Here is a 21,483-nt window from a genome sequence, read left to right on the forward strand (position 1 = left end):
CTCCTTCCTCTGCTGGCAGATGTTTTTCTGCCTGTATTTGGTTTATAAATGTCTGACATCCTCAATAGCAAACTAACTGTAGTTAATTTTTATGCAGATTAATTCTGCTGGAAGTCACACAATAAGAGGCTAGGAGGTTAAAGTCATAATGAAGTGGATGCTGGTAATGTCCACATCTGTGTTTTCAGAGTATTGGCAGCATTTTAATTTCCTTGGGACTTTACATAGGATGTTGTTGAAATTGTGTAAGTTTAAGCCAGCAACACAACTGCATCCAGCTGAAACCAGAAAATTAAGAGACCTGGTTCACTGCGCTTGGGAGCCTCAGGGGAAAAAAAAAATTGTAGATTGGCAAGTGCTTTTAGCGCACACTGGTTTATACCTCTTTTTGAAGGAAATAAATATTGCCAGCTTTGCCACTACAGAAAAGTTCTAGGAGTCAAAGACCATCACATTTTGCAAAGTACAGCAAACCTCTACTGTAGGACAAAAAAGACTTTGCACCCAAAATACCTGGAGCCTGTGTTAGTGCAACACTGATTCAAAGTTCTCTCTGAATGTAACAATTTCTTCTCCTTCAGCATATGTAACTTGTTGTATTAAGTGCCATTGCCAAACTGATAACACAGAGTGCTGCCCGATAGAAAATTACAGAGTAGCCATTTTTAAAGTTACCAGAATCTGCTCAGCTGTGTGCCTACATTAATGTCTTCTGTAATACTTACAAGGCAAATGAAATAGTGTACTTTGTCTATCAGCATAGTGATAAAGAATAGATTAAAGGAACACATGGCTAGCTTGGCACTTTGTCAAGATACTTCTTCAGTGTTACTCACTCTGAAGTATTTCAGTCAAATTTCTGTGTTGCTAAATCAAGGACTAAAGAAAATCTTGATGCATATTTTTCAGAATATTATATATTACTTACCTGGGGGCAGTCTTTGATGTAGTGTCCCTTGTTAAAGCAGAGGTGGCACAGGTAGTTAGGAGGTGGCCTCTTGCTGGGTTTTCTGGCTTCTGAAGAAAGGGATAGGTCAGAGAAATGCTCAGTGAGGGAGCTTAACCCATCCACAATGTTGTTAAGGGAGCCATAAGGGGATGCACTCTTGTAGAGACTGCTGCTCAGAGCCTGCAAAAGAAAACAAATAAGTCACATGCAACACAGTACTGTATTAAGGGTTGTTCTGGGGGAGATTTGAATAGGGGATGGATAAAAATAGCAGGAAAAACAAAGTGATTATTTTTTTCTTAGGAACATGGCTACACATTTGAGGGAAGCAATATACAGGCTTCACAATGGCAGTGCAATGGAGCTGGTCACCATTGCATTGCTCAGGAAACTTTGAGCTTGCCATGGTTCTCTTAGTGCAACCTTTCCATTAAGCAATGATTGCTTTCTTGTGTTTGGCCATAATGCATTCATAGTACAGTTAGATTATGCAGGCAAAAAGCTGAAAGAACAATTCACAAAACAGAACCCTTTTGTGTCCAAAACTACTTTGGCAAAGAATACTGAAGTCAGAGAAAGGAAAGAACACCAAGAAAAATGCAAAGTAACTTCCAATTTCCAATCCAGTTAATCAGACAGTCAACACAGAGTCCCATGTTCAAATAATAACAAGAAGCATTGAGAGCTACATCTGGTTTGGATTTTCTAAGGGGGAACCTGCTGTGATTTAAACATTTCCTGATAAACAGTAAATACCTGGGTTTTGTACTTCACCTCAATAGGATCTTCACTCTCTCAATCTGCAAATCCAAATCAGTAGCTCCTAATTTGCTATTCAGTGGTTTTAGAGCAGCAGGAAACCCATCAACACCTAAATAGGTATTCTCCCTAATGGAGATAAGAAGGATTAATTCACTTTAACCACTGAAGGTCCAAAAGAAACCCTAGTGGAGTTAAAAAGGAAAATTAAAACTCTTTTAAAAATTAACATAATGAATGACTGTAGAAATAGGACCAACTGTTGAGTGTCCTTTCCATCCTCACATGATGGGACACATTTCACATGGTGTTTCCACCCTAGGTCTGCAATGCTAAGCTCATGTAATTCTCCTGCCATCAGAGAATTACTGCTGGCTTATGGGAAAGAAGGTAAGAAGAGGTCCAATCTGTGACTTCTCTGCTGTAATTTTACTGAATTCTAATATTTCGATGGGGTCTTTATAGGTGTTTTCATGTGTTTATACATGTTATATATATTTTGAAGACATGCACTGAAATTGATTTAGAGTTTGTGAAATTAATCTGAACTTGAAATTAAATTAATTTCAGAGATCTCAAACATTCAGGGTGCCTGCACAGTGAGTGTTTTCTGGGTGACAGCTGCATACAAAAAAAAAATATTAAAGCTCTAGGCACAAATACCTGGGTGAGCCCCAGCTATCCCTGAATTCCATCTCTCCACAGATGGTGTACAGAAGAATTCAGCCTAGTAATCTGCTTCACCCACTTGCACTGTAGTCAAACACAACATGCTGACCTCCACTGACTCCTCTTGCCAAGCTGAAGCTGGTGCACAGCAGCAGGATCAGTTCAAGAGGTCCCAGAGTGGAATCTGATCTCACCTGGGACTTCACATTTGCCCTGGGGCTAAAACATCCTGTGTAGCATAGTTCTGTGCTGTGCAAGATGATGTGGCTGAGAGGAGAATCAGCCACTTTGTTTCAGTGGTTAAAGCTACAGATTTTAAAAGGAAAAGGTATTTCAAAAATGAATAAAAAGCTTTTAGCTGGTTTAGCCATCAAGCAACCAAAGAGACCTCCAATGGTCACTGGAATTTAGTTCTAGGATTTATTGGATGCTATTGGAATGAGAAATTCTTGGCATCAGATTTTGAAAAGGAAGGGGAAGTGCTGTGAATGCCAAAATAGTATTAATTAAGGGTCTTCAAGAAGTTCTTGTCTCCCTAGGAGCCACTTTCTCTTATATACTCTTGGAAAAATATAAAATCCTTCTTTTTAAGAGATCCTCTTGCCAAGAGGTTCTTAAAGTACTTCACCTGCATTACACCCATTAGTAGCTTTGCAAATTCCTTACTATCTGACTTTATAGAAGGGTGAAAGTATGAACACAGAACGTATGAAGTCACAAATTCTTTACCTATTGCTGAAATCTGGAATATCTTCTGGGGATGCAGAATAACTCCTGCCCATCAGGAGGTTGTTGTTTTTCCCCCCCAGGGCCAACTCAGTAACAAACCAAAACATATCTGTCAGCTGTCTACAGTGGGCTTTGAATTGGACATATGGCATGCAGTGATGACTGTTTTCTTTCCTACACATCCTTTACACTGAGCTGTTGCCCTCATTGAAAGGGAGCAATTTGGAACCACAGCTGGGTATTTTGTAACTCACTCCTCCACCAACCCTTCCTGGCAAGTTTCAGGTCAATATTGAAAACAAGGTGCAGTTTGGCACCTTGGCAGCAAACCTTCACAAACTTTTATTTCAACTGTGGCAGCCAGAAGCTGTGCCAGAGGCTGGGATCCCATCAGACCATGGGCTGCACTGACACTAAATCCTACCCCTAGCAGCCACCAAGGGTTCTGTGGCCAAAGAGTGGCACACTGCTCTAAAAGTGGCCACCTGGTTCAGCTGGCAGGGCACTTGTGCAATGCATGCCACAGCTGGACACAGCAAAACATTCAGTGCACACACAGCACCATGACACACTTCCCTACAATCATCCTGAGGCCCAGTGGTAAAAAGGAAGAAACAAATATAACATCCCAGAACATGACAGTAAAGGAGAAGATGGACATTGCTGATGACACTGGTACTTTAAAGAACAATGCATTCCTTTGGAAAATGCCCAGATGGTCCCAAGATGCAGCCCATCCCTCTGGGTATAGTCAGGCAAAGGATTCAGCAGTTCCTGCCAATCTGACCTGGAAAATGGCCTTAAATCTGTTTGACTCCAAGTCAATGTGAAAAACACATCAATCTGACACTTGAAAGTTGCTATAAAGAGCACCAGCACAAATGGCGCTACATCCTGTTTCTAGCTCTGGAAATCTCTAGTTCTTCAGAAAGAGATGAGGAAATAAACCATTCCCAAAAGCCAAGTTATATAATAAGGGTGGTAATGGGAAAGTTCATCCCGGCCCCTGGAATCACATAGTGAAAGCTTAGGGCTTGTAACAAATGTGATGAAATGGTGATTGACTCCATTTTGTCATTGTAAAAGACAAAGGGTGAACGAATATTGCTGAGATACATAAAACAGTTTTGGTTTGGTTTTTTTTTTTCTTTCTGGGGCACTCAATTGAGCAGAACAGGCAATTCAGCCCTTACTAAGTATTTGCACTGCTGCAAAGAGGATTTTTAAGATGGGTTTTGAATAAAAACTTTGAATTAGCTTCACACCAAAAGGAGATGTCCAGGGGGTGATTAGAGTGCCAGGGAAAGTGTTGATGGCCTCAGACAGAAAACAGAGATGAAGAAACAAATGCATTCTGACTCACTCTGGTCTCAAGTGTATTAGTACTCATCTGGGAGGTGGCAGGGAGATTGCTCCTCTCATGAATTCCACCAAAAGCAATGACTTGCTCTCTGTTCACAATGCAACACTAGCAAAGCCAGCCTATTTCTTTAAATGGTAGACAAAAATACCTCTCAAATAGAGTCTCATTTTGAGCTTGAACAGGCAAAAAGGCTTTGGCAGTGAAAGGGTTAGTGCTCTCAAGGCGCCTGAAAGACCACACTGCATGTCCTAATTACAAGGCTCATCAGCCCAGCTGCAATGAATTCAGGATTTCCTTATCTTGCCATACTGGGGGGATGGGAAACCTGGTGGTAAAACTTAGAAACAGCCTTGGTGGGAGGTTCGAGCTGATAATGTAAGTTTGTCTATTTGTTTGTTTTTTCCTTCCTATGAAACTTGTTGATTTAATTGAGTATGAACCAAACTGAAGATCTTGTATTGTATTTTCCAAAGGCAACCTCACTGCTGGGCAGATCTTTAAACTGTATCTGTTGGTGGTGTTGGGAAGCGAATTTCCCTTTGTTGTTTGTTTGCTCAGTGTTTCCAGTTAAAGGGCACATAACCTGTAGGGTTGCAGTGTGGTCCTTTGTGAAAGGCAGCTATTGTCTTTTAGGCTTCCTCACTCTGATTTCCAGTTGGGTAACATACATGAGTGATTCAAGAGTTCCAGTAGCTAATTCACCTCTAAGTTATTCCTCATTACATGAATGATTGGCTAATGCTCCTGATTCCCTTGGCTGGGTCCCTGCCTTTCAGAAACATCTTTTAGGATTGATGTGTCAAGGGGTAGAAAAAAAATCCCTGAAACCCTGGCTTTATTTCTTCAGTTTCTTTTTTAGCAATGGTATAATGTTGAGAAGAAAGACAACTTTCAATGTGAATATGCAATGAAATGTTGAAAGATAAATAAGAGGCAAGTCTTACATTCCAAATTTCCCTTTGGTATGTATAGCTACTGCTTTACCTATAAAGGTATGTTTTTAAAAGGTACTAGAAAGCACAGAGAGCACAACAGCCTCTCAAGTATGACATTTATGCCTGAGCATCTACCAGATCAGCTGGTATTAATAAGCAATGGCAACTTGTTCATGTGGGAATGGTATCTTTTTATTAGGCATGGACTGGAAAAGTAGAGGTATCTCTGGAAAAACCAGTTTCTGCCCCAAGTTGAGTTTGTGGTTGCTGGACCATTAAGGCAGTGATAAAGATGAAGATATCCACATTCCATAAAGCTAGAATGACTTGTGCTGGGGGCTGTATCTGGCCAGTGCATGTCTGATGCTCTAGAAGTCAATGCGATTTGTGCTTATGGTTCTCTCCACATTTGTAGTAGTTGCATATACTGAAATGATGTCCTGTAGCATTCCAATGGTCCTACAATCTAGTCCAGCCATCAATGCTTCCACAAAATGAAATAACCTATAATTGAAAAGCAAAGAGCAAAGAATTTTTGATGACTTATTTTTGCTGCTGACCTAATAAAGCAAACACAAATAAAGCAGTCTTAATGGACAGAGTTAAGTTTAAATCAACAGATGCCATGGCTGTTTGAAGTTTGTAGGAAAAGGGAGTTGGATTGCCCTGTCATCAGTATGGAAAAAGCAAGGTTTTCATCCCCTGTAAATTGTAAATATTTTCCAGCCTGTATGACAGTAACCAGACTAGCCATGCTCCTCATTAGCCCTGCACCGAAATATCAAAAGGCGCTAAAGTTATCAGCTTGGATTTTCACAAAGATAAGAACTGAGCGGTCCCTGTGCTGTGTCATGGATAAAACAGTGGGATAGACAAGTCATTGCCCTCAGTTGTTACTTTCATGTTAGAGGAGAGGGAAATCTGAGCTACCCAAACAGTAATTCAGTGGCTTGAATGTGTAATATACAAAACTTAACCCAAGGGCCTATAGCTGGTTTATTTCCTAGTGCCCCAAGGCTTGTTTCTGATGTGAGCTTTATCCACAGGGCCATGCAGTAGGTGTGAAAGCACAACAGTTGCACCAGAAGACAACCATGTTTGGAGAAGAGCATTTCAAATCTGACTTCTCTGTGCTTCAGCTCTTCATAAGTGGTTAAAACAGTTCCCTGGTTTTGTCCCCAAAGAAAACATCCAATGCAGAATCACAGAATAGAATCATGGAATTGTTTAGACTGGAAAAGGCCTTTAAGATCATCATCAATGTTTATGGCCAACCTCAAAGCCTTCTGAAAACAGAGGGATTAAATGAAAATACTGTAATAAATTTAGTTGTATTAATTTGAGCCAGAAGAAATAGAGAAGTTTAATTACCAAGGCTGAACTGGAAAACCTCAAAAACTGCTCCTGTATGGCTTGTGTCTGCTTTAGCTCATCTGATAAATTGGATACTTTTACAAAAAAACAGTTTGAGTTTGTTCAGTAACATTTTATCATTGGAATACTGAAAGCCAAGCTCATCACTCAGTAAAGAAAATGTTTGCCTGGAGCAAGAAAAAAAAAGACTCAGGTTTCTGTTTTCCTCTGAAGTCAACTTTCAAGTCAGCTGTCAAAAAAATCTCGTCTTTGGCCTGACTTTTAGTAAAATCTGAATTACTCAAGTTCTCATATAAAACCACAGATAAATGCAGATTAGCCAAGAAGCCTTAATGCATTCCTGGTTAGTTAGACTAGCCAAGTATACCTTAATTCATCTTTCTTCTGCAGGGGGTTTTAGACAAATACATGTTTATGTTAAACTGCTAACACTAATGTCTACTTCTAAATATTTTCAGATAGATGGCACTAGGCCTTTCCTTCTGCAGAAACAGTAACTTAGGGGACAGCTACAAACACAGAGTGACCTGCCAGTGGTTGTGAAGAGTCATTGAGGGGCAATGAATCTTTAATCCAGCATATAGATCTCCCTAATCTAGTTATTCCAAATCTGACAGCTCAGCTGGCGGTGGCTTCTCAGGCTGCAATTGCTGAGACTCTGCAGAACAGCAAGGGGTGCAACCCCCTCCTCTGAGCAGGACTGGTGTGTCCCTTCAATCACTGCAAGGCTGGGGAGCAACACACGCCACCACCTCGCCTTGCTTTAGATCTGCTGCTCTTTAACACTTGGATCCAAAGCTTTCAATGAGTTACTCAGGTCTTAAAAAAATCCTGCTCCCTCTGTGCTGTACAGTGGTAAAGTCATGCTGACAGTTCAGGAATTACTCAATCACCATCTCCAGGCTTGCTGGAGCTCAGGCAGGCCTTTTGGCTTTCTGCTAGTAGTGTGATCCTCCTTATTTCAGCCTCAGGAATGGGTTTGCTGTGGATATCAGTGAGGACACTCATTTTCCACAATGTACAGGGACCTCACAAAAGGCCTTTAGAGGCAGATGTGGGAGAGGACAGAGATTTGCTCTGGTCAGAGGTGTGCAGTCTTGAAGGAACTTTCTAAATCATGCACCAATCCTTTTCATCTGCTGAATGCCCAACAACTGCCCACTTATGTTCAAGAGAAGCTCTAACACATGAGCACTACATTAGGGACACCAGAGACCATTCACATTGCAATTGCTTTAACACATCCCCCCAGGAGCCCTGGATTCCCAGGCTGTCCCTGGCCTGCCTGAGCCGGGTCTGCCTTGGCCACCAACCTCCCTGACCTTTGGGGAGAGGCCATGGGGAGGGTCCCTGGCAGGCCCCTCTGTCCCCCTGCCCAAAACCAAGTCCTTTTGCTCGAGATGGGTCTCTGGTGAGGAGCAGGCCATGAAGGCTGTGTAGCATGAAGTGAGGGGAGAAACGGATGGACATGTTTTGATCCCTGCACTTTCTGTTAACATCTCTGCTTCCTGCAGGAAATCTTGTCTCAATCTGACCTGCAGTCTGAAAAACAAGAGTCGAGTTTCCTCTCATTTGGTAGGTCTTTTGACACTCCAAATGCAAGAAAAATAACACCCGGAAATAGATATGTGCCTGTTCAAGGCACACTTAGGGAAGCATTCACCTCCTGTGCAGCTCTCGCATGATGAAAGGTTTTGCTAAGAAATGTCCATTTTGGGTTAAACAGAACTCTAAGTCTGAGACAGTTTTGTTTATATCATTTACATCCAGTAATGCCTTCTTGGCACAGAAAGCTCAGCGACGGCTGCCAAGGTTTGGAAGAGGCGAAGCTGAGGTCGCTGTCAGAGGTAGGAACAATACATCATCTGCCCAGAGCGGGCCCCTCTCAGGGCCAGGGCCCCAGCTCCTGCACTCATGGGAAGACAAAAACCTTTATTAAATTGAATATAGGGAGGAAAATAAATTATTTCTATTACTAAGTGACAGGCTGGAATTTCATTTGGTGACTCCAGCTTTTAGATAGTTTTATCTACGTTTAAAGTTACCCTCTTAATCAACTGTGATACAGCACAGCTTGAAGTGTGATCTCAGCAAGCAAGCCTAAAACATCACAATCTGCTTCAGATAAATTATAAAATAACAACTGAGAAATCTGGTTTCAAAGTAGATTTGAGGGGTTTTTTTCTTCCCATGCTGTGACTGTTAGAGGAATGAATCTATTATTGTACTAATTTCAGTTGCAATGTATGTTAGAGGAAGATGGTTATAGAAAAACACCTCTGTATTTCAAGGACCACTGATGCCCAAACTCTCTTAAAAACTCTTGCTAGTCCTCTATTTTCAGGGTGCAGTGACTGTACAATAGATCCTTTGCTCTCCTTTCAACCACAAGTATCCACAGCCCTAATGACTATTTACAAAATAGTTGCCTAGCAGGCTCCCTTAGTGTGAAGAAATACAGGCTGCAACTCTCCTGCAAAGATCTCTGAAATACCTGGAACTCCTAGAAGCAAGAGAAATCTGTGAGACCAAGCTGATGCCCCAAAGTGTTTGCTTGGTTGGCATTTAGCTGGATGAGATGCAAATACAGATTTCCAGGTACCCACAATCCTTCTATGTAGGGTATTGCACTTGTGTTCATTGAAAAGAGACACCAAATCCTGCTACATGCACGGAGTAGGTGTGGGTGGTCAGTTAATACAGCAGGAATTTATCTCTGCTTTGCATATGAGCTCAAGTCCTGGATCATGAGGGCATTTGCTAATCTTCAAACTAAATTTGTCAAAACACAAAATGTATTTCTTAAGAAAGAGGTCTGGAAGACAAGGCAGCAGTTCTCCAATCAGCAGCAGTTGAAAGAGCTAAGAACAAGGGTCTACATGAGGCTCCTTAAAACTCCTCTTAGTCAAAGTATTGGGTTTGTTACTAGTTGCTTACACTAAAATATATGACAGAAATTAAGGGACTAGGCTTGTGATATGTTAAAATGTAAAAGCCACCAAAACTCCCCACAGCTGTGCTGGCCTGGCTAGACAATGAGGGACAGGGAGAAAGGACTTGTAACCCTGCATTTATTCTGCTTTCCTCAAGTGAATCTGTCTATAATTTTAGATTCTACTTTTAGCAGATCACAAATGGTTTGCTATATTTCTGAGAGTAAGAACCAACCTGCAGGAAACACCAAGTGATCCAGGCTTTTACACTTATGAAATACTGTCTGTCTGAATTATGTCAGCATTACTGTAAGATTTAAATAGCTTTGTAAAATTCAATTAGTTGCTTTGATCTATTATAATTACTCTGGAACCCACACAGAACCTAAGTAAACCATGAGGAAAAGACTTATATTCTCTCCATTTAATTTAGTAATTTCATTGTGGCTTTCTAAAAGAGGAAGAGCAATTCCAGAGTTAGCAAAATGGGCATCAGGCTGTTGGCAATTTTTCTGAGGAGGACAAACTGGGGAGAGGTATGGGCATTAATTGTTACACTTCATTAATCTGTTCAGAAAATGGTATGTTATACCCAGTATCATTTTTTAGGTAGCATTTTTATGTATGCATCTAATTTGGGTAGCAGGATACAGCTGCTTTTGTTCCTATGCAAATACATATTATCAGAATTGTATGATTTGGCTTTGTAATATCTGTGCCTGCACTTTTTGGCAAGTGCACTGTGTCATTATTGCTCATGCTTCTTAAAGATGAGAAGATTCTCTAGTCTTAGATTTAAATTTCACTTAAATTGTGTTCCAAAGTCCTTTTATGGTGCACTTAAACTCTGATCTAGAAAACTCGCCTTGGCGTTAATCCTCACCTAGCATCTGCCAGTAAAATGCAATCTTTTCTTCTAGTTGTCAATTACCAAGTAGCAGGACCATCTCTGCAAGTTCTATCTTGTACAAGTACACAAAATCCCCCAAATGTAACCAAAAAGGCCTGGCTGGGGGGGAAGAGTGGCATTGGCTTTGGGATAAAAGCAGTTTGCTACACCTCTTGGTTATCTAATTCATTCCGTACACTTAATGAATTAATATATTACTTCAAGTCAGACTCGGTTGTCTGATTATTTGTGCAGTTCACTGGAGAAGGATCTTCCCTTTCTCTTCTGAATAACTGAGTCTGTGTCTGCAGAGCAAAAGAGGAGTGGATGCAAAATCATTACCCAACACAGAGTTACATCACCCCTTTGTTTGGGTGCTTTGGCATGGAAGGCACTGTAAACGCATAAAATAACTGTAAATGAAAGCTCTGTGTATAAAATATAATTGTAACAAGAATTCTACATCCTTTTGCCTCCAATTATAGGTTAGTGTGTTTTTCTTTTCTATAAACTGCCTGACAGGTTTTTTCCAAGATGTGAATGTATTTGTGAGGCAGAAAAAGCATGCCAGTGCTTCTCTCAATGAGGAATTTGCATAGACACAAAATCCCAAGTGATTTTAAAGAATTGGCAATGATTTTCAGCTAATTCAGAATAAAAAAATATAACTGTAAAAAGAAATATAACTATAATAATTTGATATTTCTTTATTTTATTTTTCTTTTCAAGCTATCGAAAAGAAGTCAATGGTAAATTAGAAAGTGCATATTCCTCTTGCTGAAGACCTGATTTACTTTCAGCAATTAATATTTTAGTTCTTGCCAGCTTTCCAAGCATGGTTCTGATGGTCATGTGAAAGCAAGTAGCTGCAGATTACTATGGTGGATAATAATTTCACTGTAAATAAAGCCCAGGGGTAAGTCATCTTTGAATTAGTTAAAGCTGGAGGTAGGGCAGGTGTGCTGCAGAGCTACAGCAGCACTTGCTGGGGGCAGGGGGAGTTTGTGGGCAAGGACACAACACAAGAGGCTCCGGCTGTTGGAGTAAATTCAAGACATTTTCTTCTTACTTCTGGGAACCTTCTGTTGTCCTTAGTCAGGTAAGGAAGCCAGAGTAAAAGCAACACAATTGTATTTAGAACACTTTAGTGAATCAAATTTGGCTCTTGTGCATTTCTTCCTGCAATCAAATTGCTATTAGGTAATTCATCCTAACTAAATGTCAAGAGTAAGGAGAGTATCTGCCACATGCAGGACTGCCCACTTCCGAAAACACACACAAACAAAGCACTTCATCCTGGACAATAGAGAAGCCTAAAGCCACACCAAGGTGGTACAAATGGAAGAGTGTAATTTGGATAATAATTTGAGTTTCACACTTTTTATACAAGATATAGATCTTATTTTCTGACTCCACTTCCTATAGTACATTCACATGTAGGGTTTTTATTTCCCTGGCAAACATGGGTGTTTTCCAAAGGCTACAGAAGTAGCAAAGCAGGAGGCCACGGCTGCAGAGATAAGAACAGGGTGCAAAAGAGAATGCTCATAGACATAAACCCCTGAATTTTTGCATTTTAAAGCATATGTCCAACTGGAATTAGGATCAGAATAGTTATTAGCTCAAATACCTGCAATAGGATCTAAGATTTTGAGTGCAGTGTACCGTAGGCTATGAAAGCTGCACTGAGGCAGCACCATCAAAAGGGCTCTGGAGCTGGCTGTGTCAGGAGGACAGAGGCTGGTCCTGCCAAGATCTCCAAATGCATGTTGTCCTCTGATTAATGTAAAAGATTCAGCTCCCTGGAATCTCTTAGGAGGTCTGATGTGAGAATTGACATTTAACTTCCTGAAAAGCATTTTGGAATTACTTGTCTGGCACTTTAAGTAGCCACAAAATATTGGTAGTGTACAATCATCCTGAGGCAGAGAGCACAAGTTCCTGCAAGACAGGAATTGTTAAGCTAGTGCTCTTTCAATAAAATTTGGGGAAGGTTAAGGGCACTCCAATGTTGGTACTTACACAAAGAATATTGAGAAAAAAAATTAAAATTAGGAAATAAATAGTAATCATTATTATTAAAGGACATATTCAGGTACCATAGACTGCTACTGTCAGTCTGTAGCTGAGAAAGCAAGAAGTCCTCACTTGAATGCTACCACATTAAGCACCTTGTGGATCAAAAGCATGCTGTGTGTTAGAATTACTAACAATGTTACACAAAATTAAACAAATTGGACACGTTTTGGAACATATGGCAATTTCTGCTAACCTGCCTCTCTGTTGAGTCTGCCTTCAGACCATACTGGTTGTGAGCAGCCCCTTAAAATGCATTTGGTTTTCCCTTTAAAATCTTTTAATCATGGCTGTTCTCAAAGATACTGCACTTAATTCAGGGAACAAATGGCCTCCTGTGGTATGGCAATCATTGTATTCTTGTGATACTAACGGAATGGAGATTTTGTAAAACCTTATCATTATCCTTCAAATTACTTCATCTAGGCCAAATAACAGATATTTCTTCATCAAGTATCAGCCTAGTATGTAGCCCCCTAATTCTATGAAAGACAGATGGACAACAAGTTTGATAAAATACATTTTCTGTAGAACTGCCAATTTCCTTCCCTATGTTTTTGTTCTTCCAGTGTTTCATCAGTTTCTGTTGTTAGCTTGTGAATGTCACTATCTTCTTTGGGAAGTTACCTAATCTATCCCAGTGCTTTAGACTTGCTTGTTTCACAGGGATTTGAATGTTATTTTCCACAGCACTCTGTGAACTTTTTTTACCTCCACGCATTTTTCTTTCTAAACAAGTGATCCATACGTTAGAGCAGCAAACTGAACTAGCTGGTGTGCTCTTATTCCCAGTTAGTTCCCCTCTTGCCTATAAGGACTGGATCTGGATTCTCCAATTCAGAAACATGGAAACGGTGATTATTTTCTCATCTAGTATGTGCAGTTACTTGTGCTTAAATAAAATCTGGTTTAGATCCAGAAAGTGGCTGCCATAGAGGCTTCTAGAAGGAATTTTGCTCTTGAAAGACACAGAGTAGAGAAAAAAAATAAACTATTATGATAATTTCTAGTTACTGCTTGCTGTCTCTTCTTGACCAAAGACAGCATTGACCTGGTAGGATGCCTCCTGTCAGTGTAGAAAAACATCTTATGGGTCTCTTGACCCCTCACTCTAGGTTATTCAATTATAACCCTCAATGACAAAGGCACAGATACCTGGCTGTGTCTCAAAGGTATTAAATTCCTGTAACCAGCCTCACAACAAAACCTCAAATACTTGGCTCTGATAGATGGTGTTATAATGAGGGTGGAGCTCAGTTCAATGGCCAATTTATTGCATCTTAATGGTCTAATGTGCTTTTATTTCATATCTAGGACAGCAAATGCTGCCATAAAGTTTGGTTTAAAGCAGGTCTGTTTTGCAAAACAAGTCTTGCATATAGAACAAAACACTCATTGTTTCTTTACTGTTTAAACCTTTATTGTTGTTTTTTTTTCTTGGTACAATGGGCTTTTATGCACCAAACAGCTGTGTTCATCATGTTTATTTAGAAGGCATCCATTGTAGTGGAAAAAGTCTGGAGGACAAAAATCTTGAAGTACAAGACTACTCTGTGGGTGCTGGCACTTTTATTTTTTTTCTGTCCTGTTCCTTTGGTCAGTATGCAAGTCACATACACAGGCAGTGCCATGCAGACTTGCAAACCCTGTATAATAGCAACTTTTCACAAGCGCTGTCTCTTATTCCAAGTGTTTTTCTCCAGAAAGTTTCAATTGCAAGGCAACGTACAGGACACACAACTATTTTACACCCTATGATCCTATCATTTTTCAATCTGTTGCTATTTTGGACCCTCATTAGGTCACTTTCCAAATATTGTGTACAGCTATGTGTCAATCATTGTCACAGCTCAGCTCCAGGCTAAGCCAACCCAGGACAAAACCGTGAGGAGAAAAAAATGCCAACCAAAGCAAGCACTGTGTAGAAAACAGTCAACAGTTTGACTGTGGAAAGCTATGTGTTGTTCCAAAGATAGCATAAGCCCACTTGCTGCAGAAACAGCATACAGTACTAATGCTCTCCAAAACAATTTTATGTGGTTGAAATGTGTAGTGCATACCCAATGGCATCTGCAAATAAACAGATGTTAGAATCTCAAGAATTAGGAGCATGACATTGTCGGAAACTCTTGGGTGGCTCCTGCCAAAAAGCAGCCTAGTTTCCCGTTTCTGGAAAGAACAGAGCATCTAACATATTGGCAGAACTTCTTTTGAGCAACAGTATCTCTAGCACCTTCTAAAGCCTTGAATGAAAGCTGCTGTATAAGCAGGCAGTGCTAGCCTGGGAAATTAGAGGGTTCCCTACTTCCAGCAGGGCAGATGCATTCCCATGCCACAGGAGATAGCTCTGCTCCTTTCCCTCTTTTCAGGTTACCATGTATTAAGACAAAGTTCAGGTGAATACTGGAAACACAGAAGTGTCTCCATCACCCACATAGTCAATGCTGTCATCACAGGCTGGAACATGAACGGCAACAAACTAACACACTTTATCTTTTAAAAATAATAAAACAGCTGCATAGAATGAAATGGCTTCTTATTTTCTGAATGGTGAATGCTCTTGGCTTTCTACAGAGCTGGAATTCTCAGTTGCTACTGTTCATGTGCCTCAGGAAACTGTAATGAGGTTAAAAAGAGCAGAATAAAGTTGCAGCTTGTGGATGATAGGAATCCACACAGAAGGTGACTTCTGGGATCTGAAAACAGCACAGCTGGGGGAGGCTGCACAGGGACTGACTGCTTGGAGCTGGGGCAGAGACAGGGGCCTGAGGAAGGCCTGGCATAGCAGGCAAATTATTTTCCAGAAGAAAGGTTAGGGGGGAAAATGGAAAAAACTATGAGCCAAGTGGAAAGGGAGTGTGACAAAAGGATTAGCCCCTACTTGCGCAGACTATAGTAGAAGCCAAAAATGAACTTGGGGAACTGTCAGGAAGAGAAAACTGTTTCTCAGAGACTGTTTCAAAGACTTCCTGAATGCAGACTCCATTTACTTGTTTCTTCCTTTTTCTCCCAAAAAATAAAGGACCTGCTGTGAGCAGAATGTATCCCAACTTCAACAGACATGGGTCTGAAGAGAGTCCCAATCTGGAATCCATGCTGGCCGAACTCCTGGAGCCTTGCTGATACTTGGGTACCATAAAGCTCGAAAGCCAAGCAGGAAGGTGTAAAATCTACAATTTGTCATCAACAGGTAGGTAGCTAATAGTTTAAATTGCACTGCCCGCCAATCTTTTTGTAAAATCAACGTGCTTATTAGGTATATATGTTGTTGCACTGCCCATGTCATGCCATGCTTAATAAGACTTAATCAGGTTGAACGGGTTCTGAGCCACATACTCTCAAAAATAGTACCTATTTTGAGATTGGATGTGCTTTGTTAAATTCTTAAAGAAGAAAGAATTTCTAATTAAAGGAAAACGTGTCTATATAATTCTGGCTCTCAGCTGTTAGCAGCTCTATTATGAGTGCACTTGGGGAATTTGATTTAGTTTTAATTAATAACTCCATAACTTTTCTGACAGAACAGAAGGGTGTACTTTGATTGAGAATACATTTTAAGTCGATGTTTAACATAAAAGGTGCTGGAAATGTCGTTCTGTGGGAAGTGCCAGAGCAGGTTGGGTGTATAGTCCATCTGACCATATCAAACAAAGATGCTGTTGAATGCCTCCGGCAAACTCCCACAGTAGGGTGCCAAAGTGTAGCCGGGTCCTTTCTGGAGAGGCTGGAGCTGTGGTGTGTGAGGTGCCACCTTGCAGTGTCTCCACACATGTGAAACCCCTCCAATGCAGAAGTGCTTGACCTCAACAACTTCCTGTGACAGGGAGTTCCACAGCGAATTGTCTTTGCATATCCCAGTTTTTTAGCTTCCTTCCCTTTGGTTACATTTAGTCTTGTTTTGCGTTACAAAACGTGCACAAAACTTTTTTGCCGTTTTTATCACGTTCCTGTTTGTATTTCTTCCTTTCCAATAGTGCCTGCCTTTGATCTCTCATAAGCCATATGTATCAAGTTTTTAAAGTAGCGCTTTAGGAAAAAAAAGAAAACTAAAAGGGGGGTGGCGGCAGCGGTGGTATTTTTGCACGTTATGACGGATGTAGCACTTTTTGCGTGTCCTGCCCCCCGTCCCTCCGGCTGCGCACGGGAAATCCGTGTAACCATTGACCAGACTGTCAACACGGGCGCCCCGCGCCGCTGGCGGGCGGCGGGAGGAGGCGGCGGCCGCGCCAATGCCGCGGCGGCGGCGCCTGGCCCCGGCCCGTTAGCGGGACGGGCGGCGAGGGAGCGCCGGGCGGGCAGGGGCCGGGAGGACAGGGAGCGTGCGCGGGGGGCCGAGCCGCCCCGGCGAGCGCGGCGGGGAGCGGGGCTGCCCCGCTCGGGACGGCTCGGTGCCGGCCCGGGGAAGGGGCAGGAGGCTGCCGAGGCATCATGGCGGTTGTGGCCCGGGGGGGCCGGGGGCTCCGCGCCGGGCGGCGCGGCGGACTCACCTCGCTCCGCTGGAGCTGGAAGAAGCTGTTGAGATAGCTGGAGCTGAGTGAGGAGCCCAGCTCCGGGGTGCTCTTGGTGTAGCCGAGGTCGGGGTGCTGGGACGAGGAGGGCTCGGGTCTGAAGGCATCGAAGGCGCTGGCCTGGTGCGTGTCTTGCAGCGAGAGATAGACCCAGTTGAGGAGCTGGGCGGGCTGGTACACGGGCGCGGCGCTGGTGTCGATGGTTGACAACAAGCTCATCTTTCCCCCCGGCTCCGCCGGCGCGGCTGGCCCCGCGGTGCCGGTCCCCCTCCCCGCGCTCCGGCAGTGCCGCTCTCCCGTCCCTGCCCGGGGCGCTTCCTCCTGGCCGCCCGGAGGAGAGGACGGGCCCGGGGCTCGCTGCCGCGCCCCGCGCCGCTCTCGCTCCCCTAAGGCCGGCGGCGCCCGCGCAGCCCCAGCGCTCCGCGCAGCACGGGCATCGCTGCCGCCGCCCGCGGGCTCCGCAGGAAACTTTGTGCGCGCTCCGTCCCGCCCGCCCGGCCGGTGCCTGCCCCGCTATCTGTCTTTATTCCCACTCCCGCAGGCAGCGGCGGGGAGGGGCTGCCGGCGCTCCGGCGGCGGCGCCGCGCCCCCATAGGCCTCCCGGCCGCCGCGGGGGTGCAGGGGCGTCCCGGCGCCGCTCCGCCCCCGCCCGCCCGCCCGAGCGCGGCCGGAGGAGCGTGTGCGGCCGCGGCTGGCCCCGCACCACCGGCCCCTGTCCGCCGCGGTCCCACCCGCTCCCTCGCTCGCTCCCCGGCCTTCCTTCTCCTCCTTCCTGAAGATTTTTACTCCAAACGCGCGCAAAGCCCTCCCGAGGGCTCCTCGCTGGGCCCTTTTGGGCTTGTTTTTAACTCGACAACTTTCGCTCGGCTCTTGTCAGCCCGCCCGCTCTTTTTATTCTCATTTCTGTTTCTTGCTGGTGCTGGGAGTTCATTGCAATCTGAGGTTCCTTCTCGTTAAGTCTCTGTCAGAGCTCCAGGTTTGCGAAGCGCTGCGCGGCCGCTGAGGTTGTGCCAAGCCGTGCAGAGTTGGGTTTTCCAAATAAGGCAGGCGAGCGGCGCGATGCTCCCTTTGAAATCCATCTAGGTAGCCCTGGCGTGGGCTCGGGGGAGCCTGGCTCTGGTGGGATACCCGGGAGTTAAAGCTCACTAGGCCTTTTAAGGAGTCGGTAGCACAAAAGAGGATGATGAATGATTCCTGCTTTAGGAAGGAGCCTGAGTGGGTAAGCTGGTAATTACAGTTCATAAACTCTTCCCTGCTGCCCTCCCTGCGATGAGTGGAACAGGGCAGCTATTTCTTGCTTTGGTACAAACACCCCAGTAATCAAACTAGGAGTTTTCAAAGGAGCTCCCAGGAGGTAACTTAAAAACTTGATCGTAGCTCCTTGTGCTCTTTGCTGAGTGATAAAAAGGTAGAAATTAATGTGTCTTCCCAATATGGTTTTGGGGGGGAAAAAAGCCTTCTTTACTTAGATAACAGAAAAAAAAATCTGACCTTTCAAACATCAAAGTTGGTATCTTCGTTTTCTATAATAAGCCATATGTCTCTGCCAAGATATAAGAAAAGTCACTCTTCTGAAAAGGCCTGGTTACAAGCAACAGAAAATGAGGGTCAGTGTACACACAGTAGAAAATGCTGTTCAGTTGTCAGCTGCAAACACCAAAGATGGATGCATTCAACTTCTGAGAGCTGCTAGATAGGGCAGCAGAGCGATCTGTCTGCAGGAATTTAAATGCAGGTGAAGATTCTTACTTTCCACAACTGCAAGGTCAAGCTTAGAACAGCTGAATCAGGCTGAATTCCTTTAGAGAGGCTACTTTCTTTTCTTTGGGCTTTCTTAATTTTTTTTAGTGACAAAGTCCTTGCAGCACAAATGGAGTTCACTCTTTTGTACACTCTATTAGAAGCCCTTTGAGGCACATTTAAATGTGTGTGCATCAGCATAACAAGGAACAAACTTCTACCAGTGTAAAGGGTCTTTATACTCTGTCCACAACGGAGATCATAACAGAAGAATTCAGTCAAATTGCATCCCATACTCAAACAGTTCCATAGTGTTTTAAAGAAGGAAAATATGGATGAGGCTTAGTGACCTAAATTGTGGAGGAGGATTTTCCATGATTTGCTGGTAAATGAAGAAAAACTCCAAGAAACAGATATCACATCTGAGGAACTTGCCTTTCTGGCAGATGGTATTTAAAAAGTCAGGATATGGTAGAAAGTCCAGAAGGGGGAACTAGGCTGAAACTGCTTGTTTTGTTGTTGTGGACTTGTTTGGATTTTTTTTTTTTTTTTTTTTTGTAAGCATGCTAATTCCTTCCTTAAAGACAGTTTCTATTCTTATCACTTCCCTCTTTTACTTGCTAAGTTAAATATATGTATTTGTATTTTGCAGCTCCACTATGCACTCTGTTTAGTAAGATGCTGTGAAGGAAATAGAAATACTGAACAGGCAGAAAAGATAACAAAAAAGGGTTCTTGTAGCAATAGAGGTCAAAAGCAGAAGTCAAAATAAAAGGTGGTCAAGGTGGTGCAATGTTTTGGATGAAGAATTTTTGCTCTATTTTGATACTTTTTCTCCTAAATTGACTATGGCTCTTATTGTAGGTGGTTGGATTGCTTTAGTTAGACAACACAGTAGAGATTGCTGTGGGACAGGGGAAGGTGGAGTTAGGGTGCATTTATTGCAGCAGCTGCATTCATGAATGCAGCAACCCCTTGTGATGTGAGGGGCACCGTGTGCTCCACCAGGTGCATTTGAACACCCAGAGCTTCTGGCTGTCACTGCCCTTGGCAGCAGCCCTGGTGGCTTCTAGTAACCATGCAGAGCAATGAGTAAATTGAATAGATCCTTTGTTTGGCATATCAGGAAAGGGAAAGGCTGCAAGTGCATGCACTATGAGGAGCCTAGCTGAAAAGCACCCACTCTGAGGTTCAGTTGTCATCCTGGTCTCCTGTGCAATTTCTTCTGGAACAGTTTCAGGCAGTTCCTTCTCATTTCTGTATTTAATACTGCTCTTAGCTTAGCAAAATGCTGCTGCCACACTTGTTACAGTCCACTTAGGTTCAAGATAGCAATTTTTTCATTGGAAGGCCACTCTTCACCTCTGGGAGTTGTAGATGAGTGAGGAGAAGATGGATATAAATGGTCTGTTGAGCAGAGACATGACAGTGCAGAAAAAAGTGCTAAGGTCAATTGCATCTCTTCTTCTCAAATACTTGAGACAAAAGTGCCCAATAAGGTAGTGAGATGGCTTTGAAATATCATCTAGACATGCACAATATCTTCCTATTGATTATTTTGGAATGGAGTATAAGTGACATTAACTACATAGATTTTACATCAGCCTTATGTTGCCAAAACATCTATGAATCCTCTTGGTTTTATTTGAGTACTGCTAATGAAGTAAAAAACAACTGGAACTTTAACATCAAACTTTGGATAAATGGAATAGCTGAAGTGACTTGGAAAATAGAAGCCTTGAAACAAGGCAAAGGCAAACACAGGGACAGGATTCAGCTGCTTCAGTCCTATTGTTTAAGTGATCATGTATTTGTCCAAAATCTCCTTATAACTGCTCACTCAGCCTGTCCCCTTAGTGATCTGGACATCTTGTGGCTGCACCCTTCCCACAACATCTTTGCAAGAGTGAGGAACATGATTTTCCACTTCTGGCCAGGACTTGTTTCATAGTCTAATGTATTTATGTTCTTGCTTGCAATGTTCATACCTTTAGATGATGTCAGCCTTTAAACTATATATGTGATTTGATTTTTTTTTAAAGAAAATGCTTATGCTCCTCCATATTTTAAAAATGCATGTGCCCTACTACAGATATCCTGGATTCTTGTGCTTTTAAATTTGTCTTGGTCTGAATTGCTGTCTTAGTCATCTCCCAGATTAGATGGGGCTCCAGTAGGAAAATAGAGCAAATATCCAAAACTGCCAGTAAGACTAGAGAACATGGGTAACTTGAGCCCACTGCATTCTCTGGTTTCTGTAATCAGGCTATACATAATGCAATAGGCTGTTCATCTGCAGTGTAGCTGAAATATTCCAAACAAATGTTTTTCATCTGCTGCAGCAGAGATTCTTATCTTATTATGAAATAATTTTGCTATGTGGTGGAAACTGTGTGAGCCCTCCTCGAATTATGAGAAGGCAGTTCAGCAGAGTTGTAAACTGAAAGCACATCTGCATGTGGCATTTGTGAGTTATGGATGTTAAAACCACTTGTATTTGCTGGGTAGGTACAACAGTTCCACTGCCAGCAATGAAATGTAGCATTAACCAAAGTTAGA

At 42.8% G+C, this 21,483-nt stretch overlaps 1 protein-coding gene across 1 annotated transcript in view; it reads right to left on the minus strand.

The window, feature by feature from the left end:
* Window positions 1-17,510, minus strand: part of ZCCHC24 (zinc finger CCHC-type containing 24) — a 100,810-nt gene extending 83,300 nt beyond the window's left edge. The window contains exons 1-2 of the mRNA XM_054277271.1: window positions 17,164-17,510; window positions 929-1,129 (exon numbers count right to left, since the gene is read on the minus strand). Coding sequence (XP_054133246.1) covers window positions 929-1,129; window positions 17,164-17,403 — 441 coding nt within the window. The 5' untranslated portion in view covers window positions 17,404-17,510. The remainder of the gene's footprint in view (window positions 1-928; window positions 1,130-17,163) is intronic.
* Between the last annotated feature and the right edge of the window lie 3,973 nt (window positions 17,511-21,483).

The sequence above is a fragment of the Melozone crissalis genome, unplaced genomic scaffold (assembly GCF_028551555.1).
Source record: "Melozone crissalis strain CALT ecotype California unplaced genomic scaffold, PUWL_Pcris_2 ptg000019l_1, whole genome shotgun sequence".
NCBI classification, from domain to species: Eukaryota; Metazoa; Chordata; class Aves; order Passeriformes; family Passerellidae; genus Melozone; species Melozone crissalis.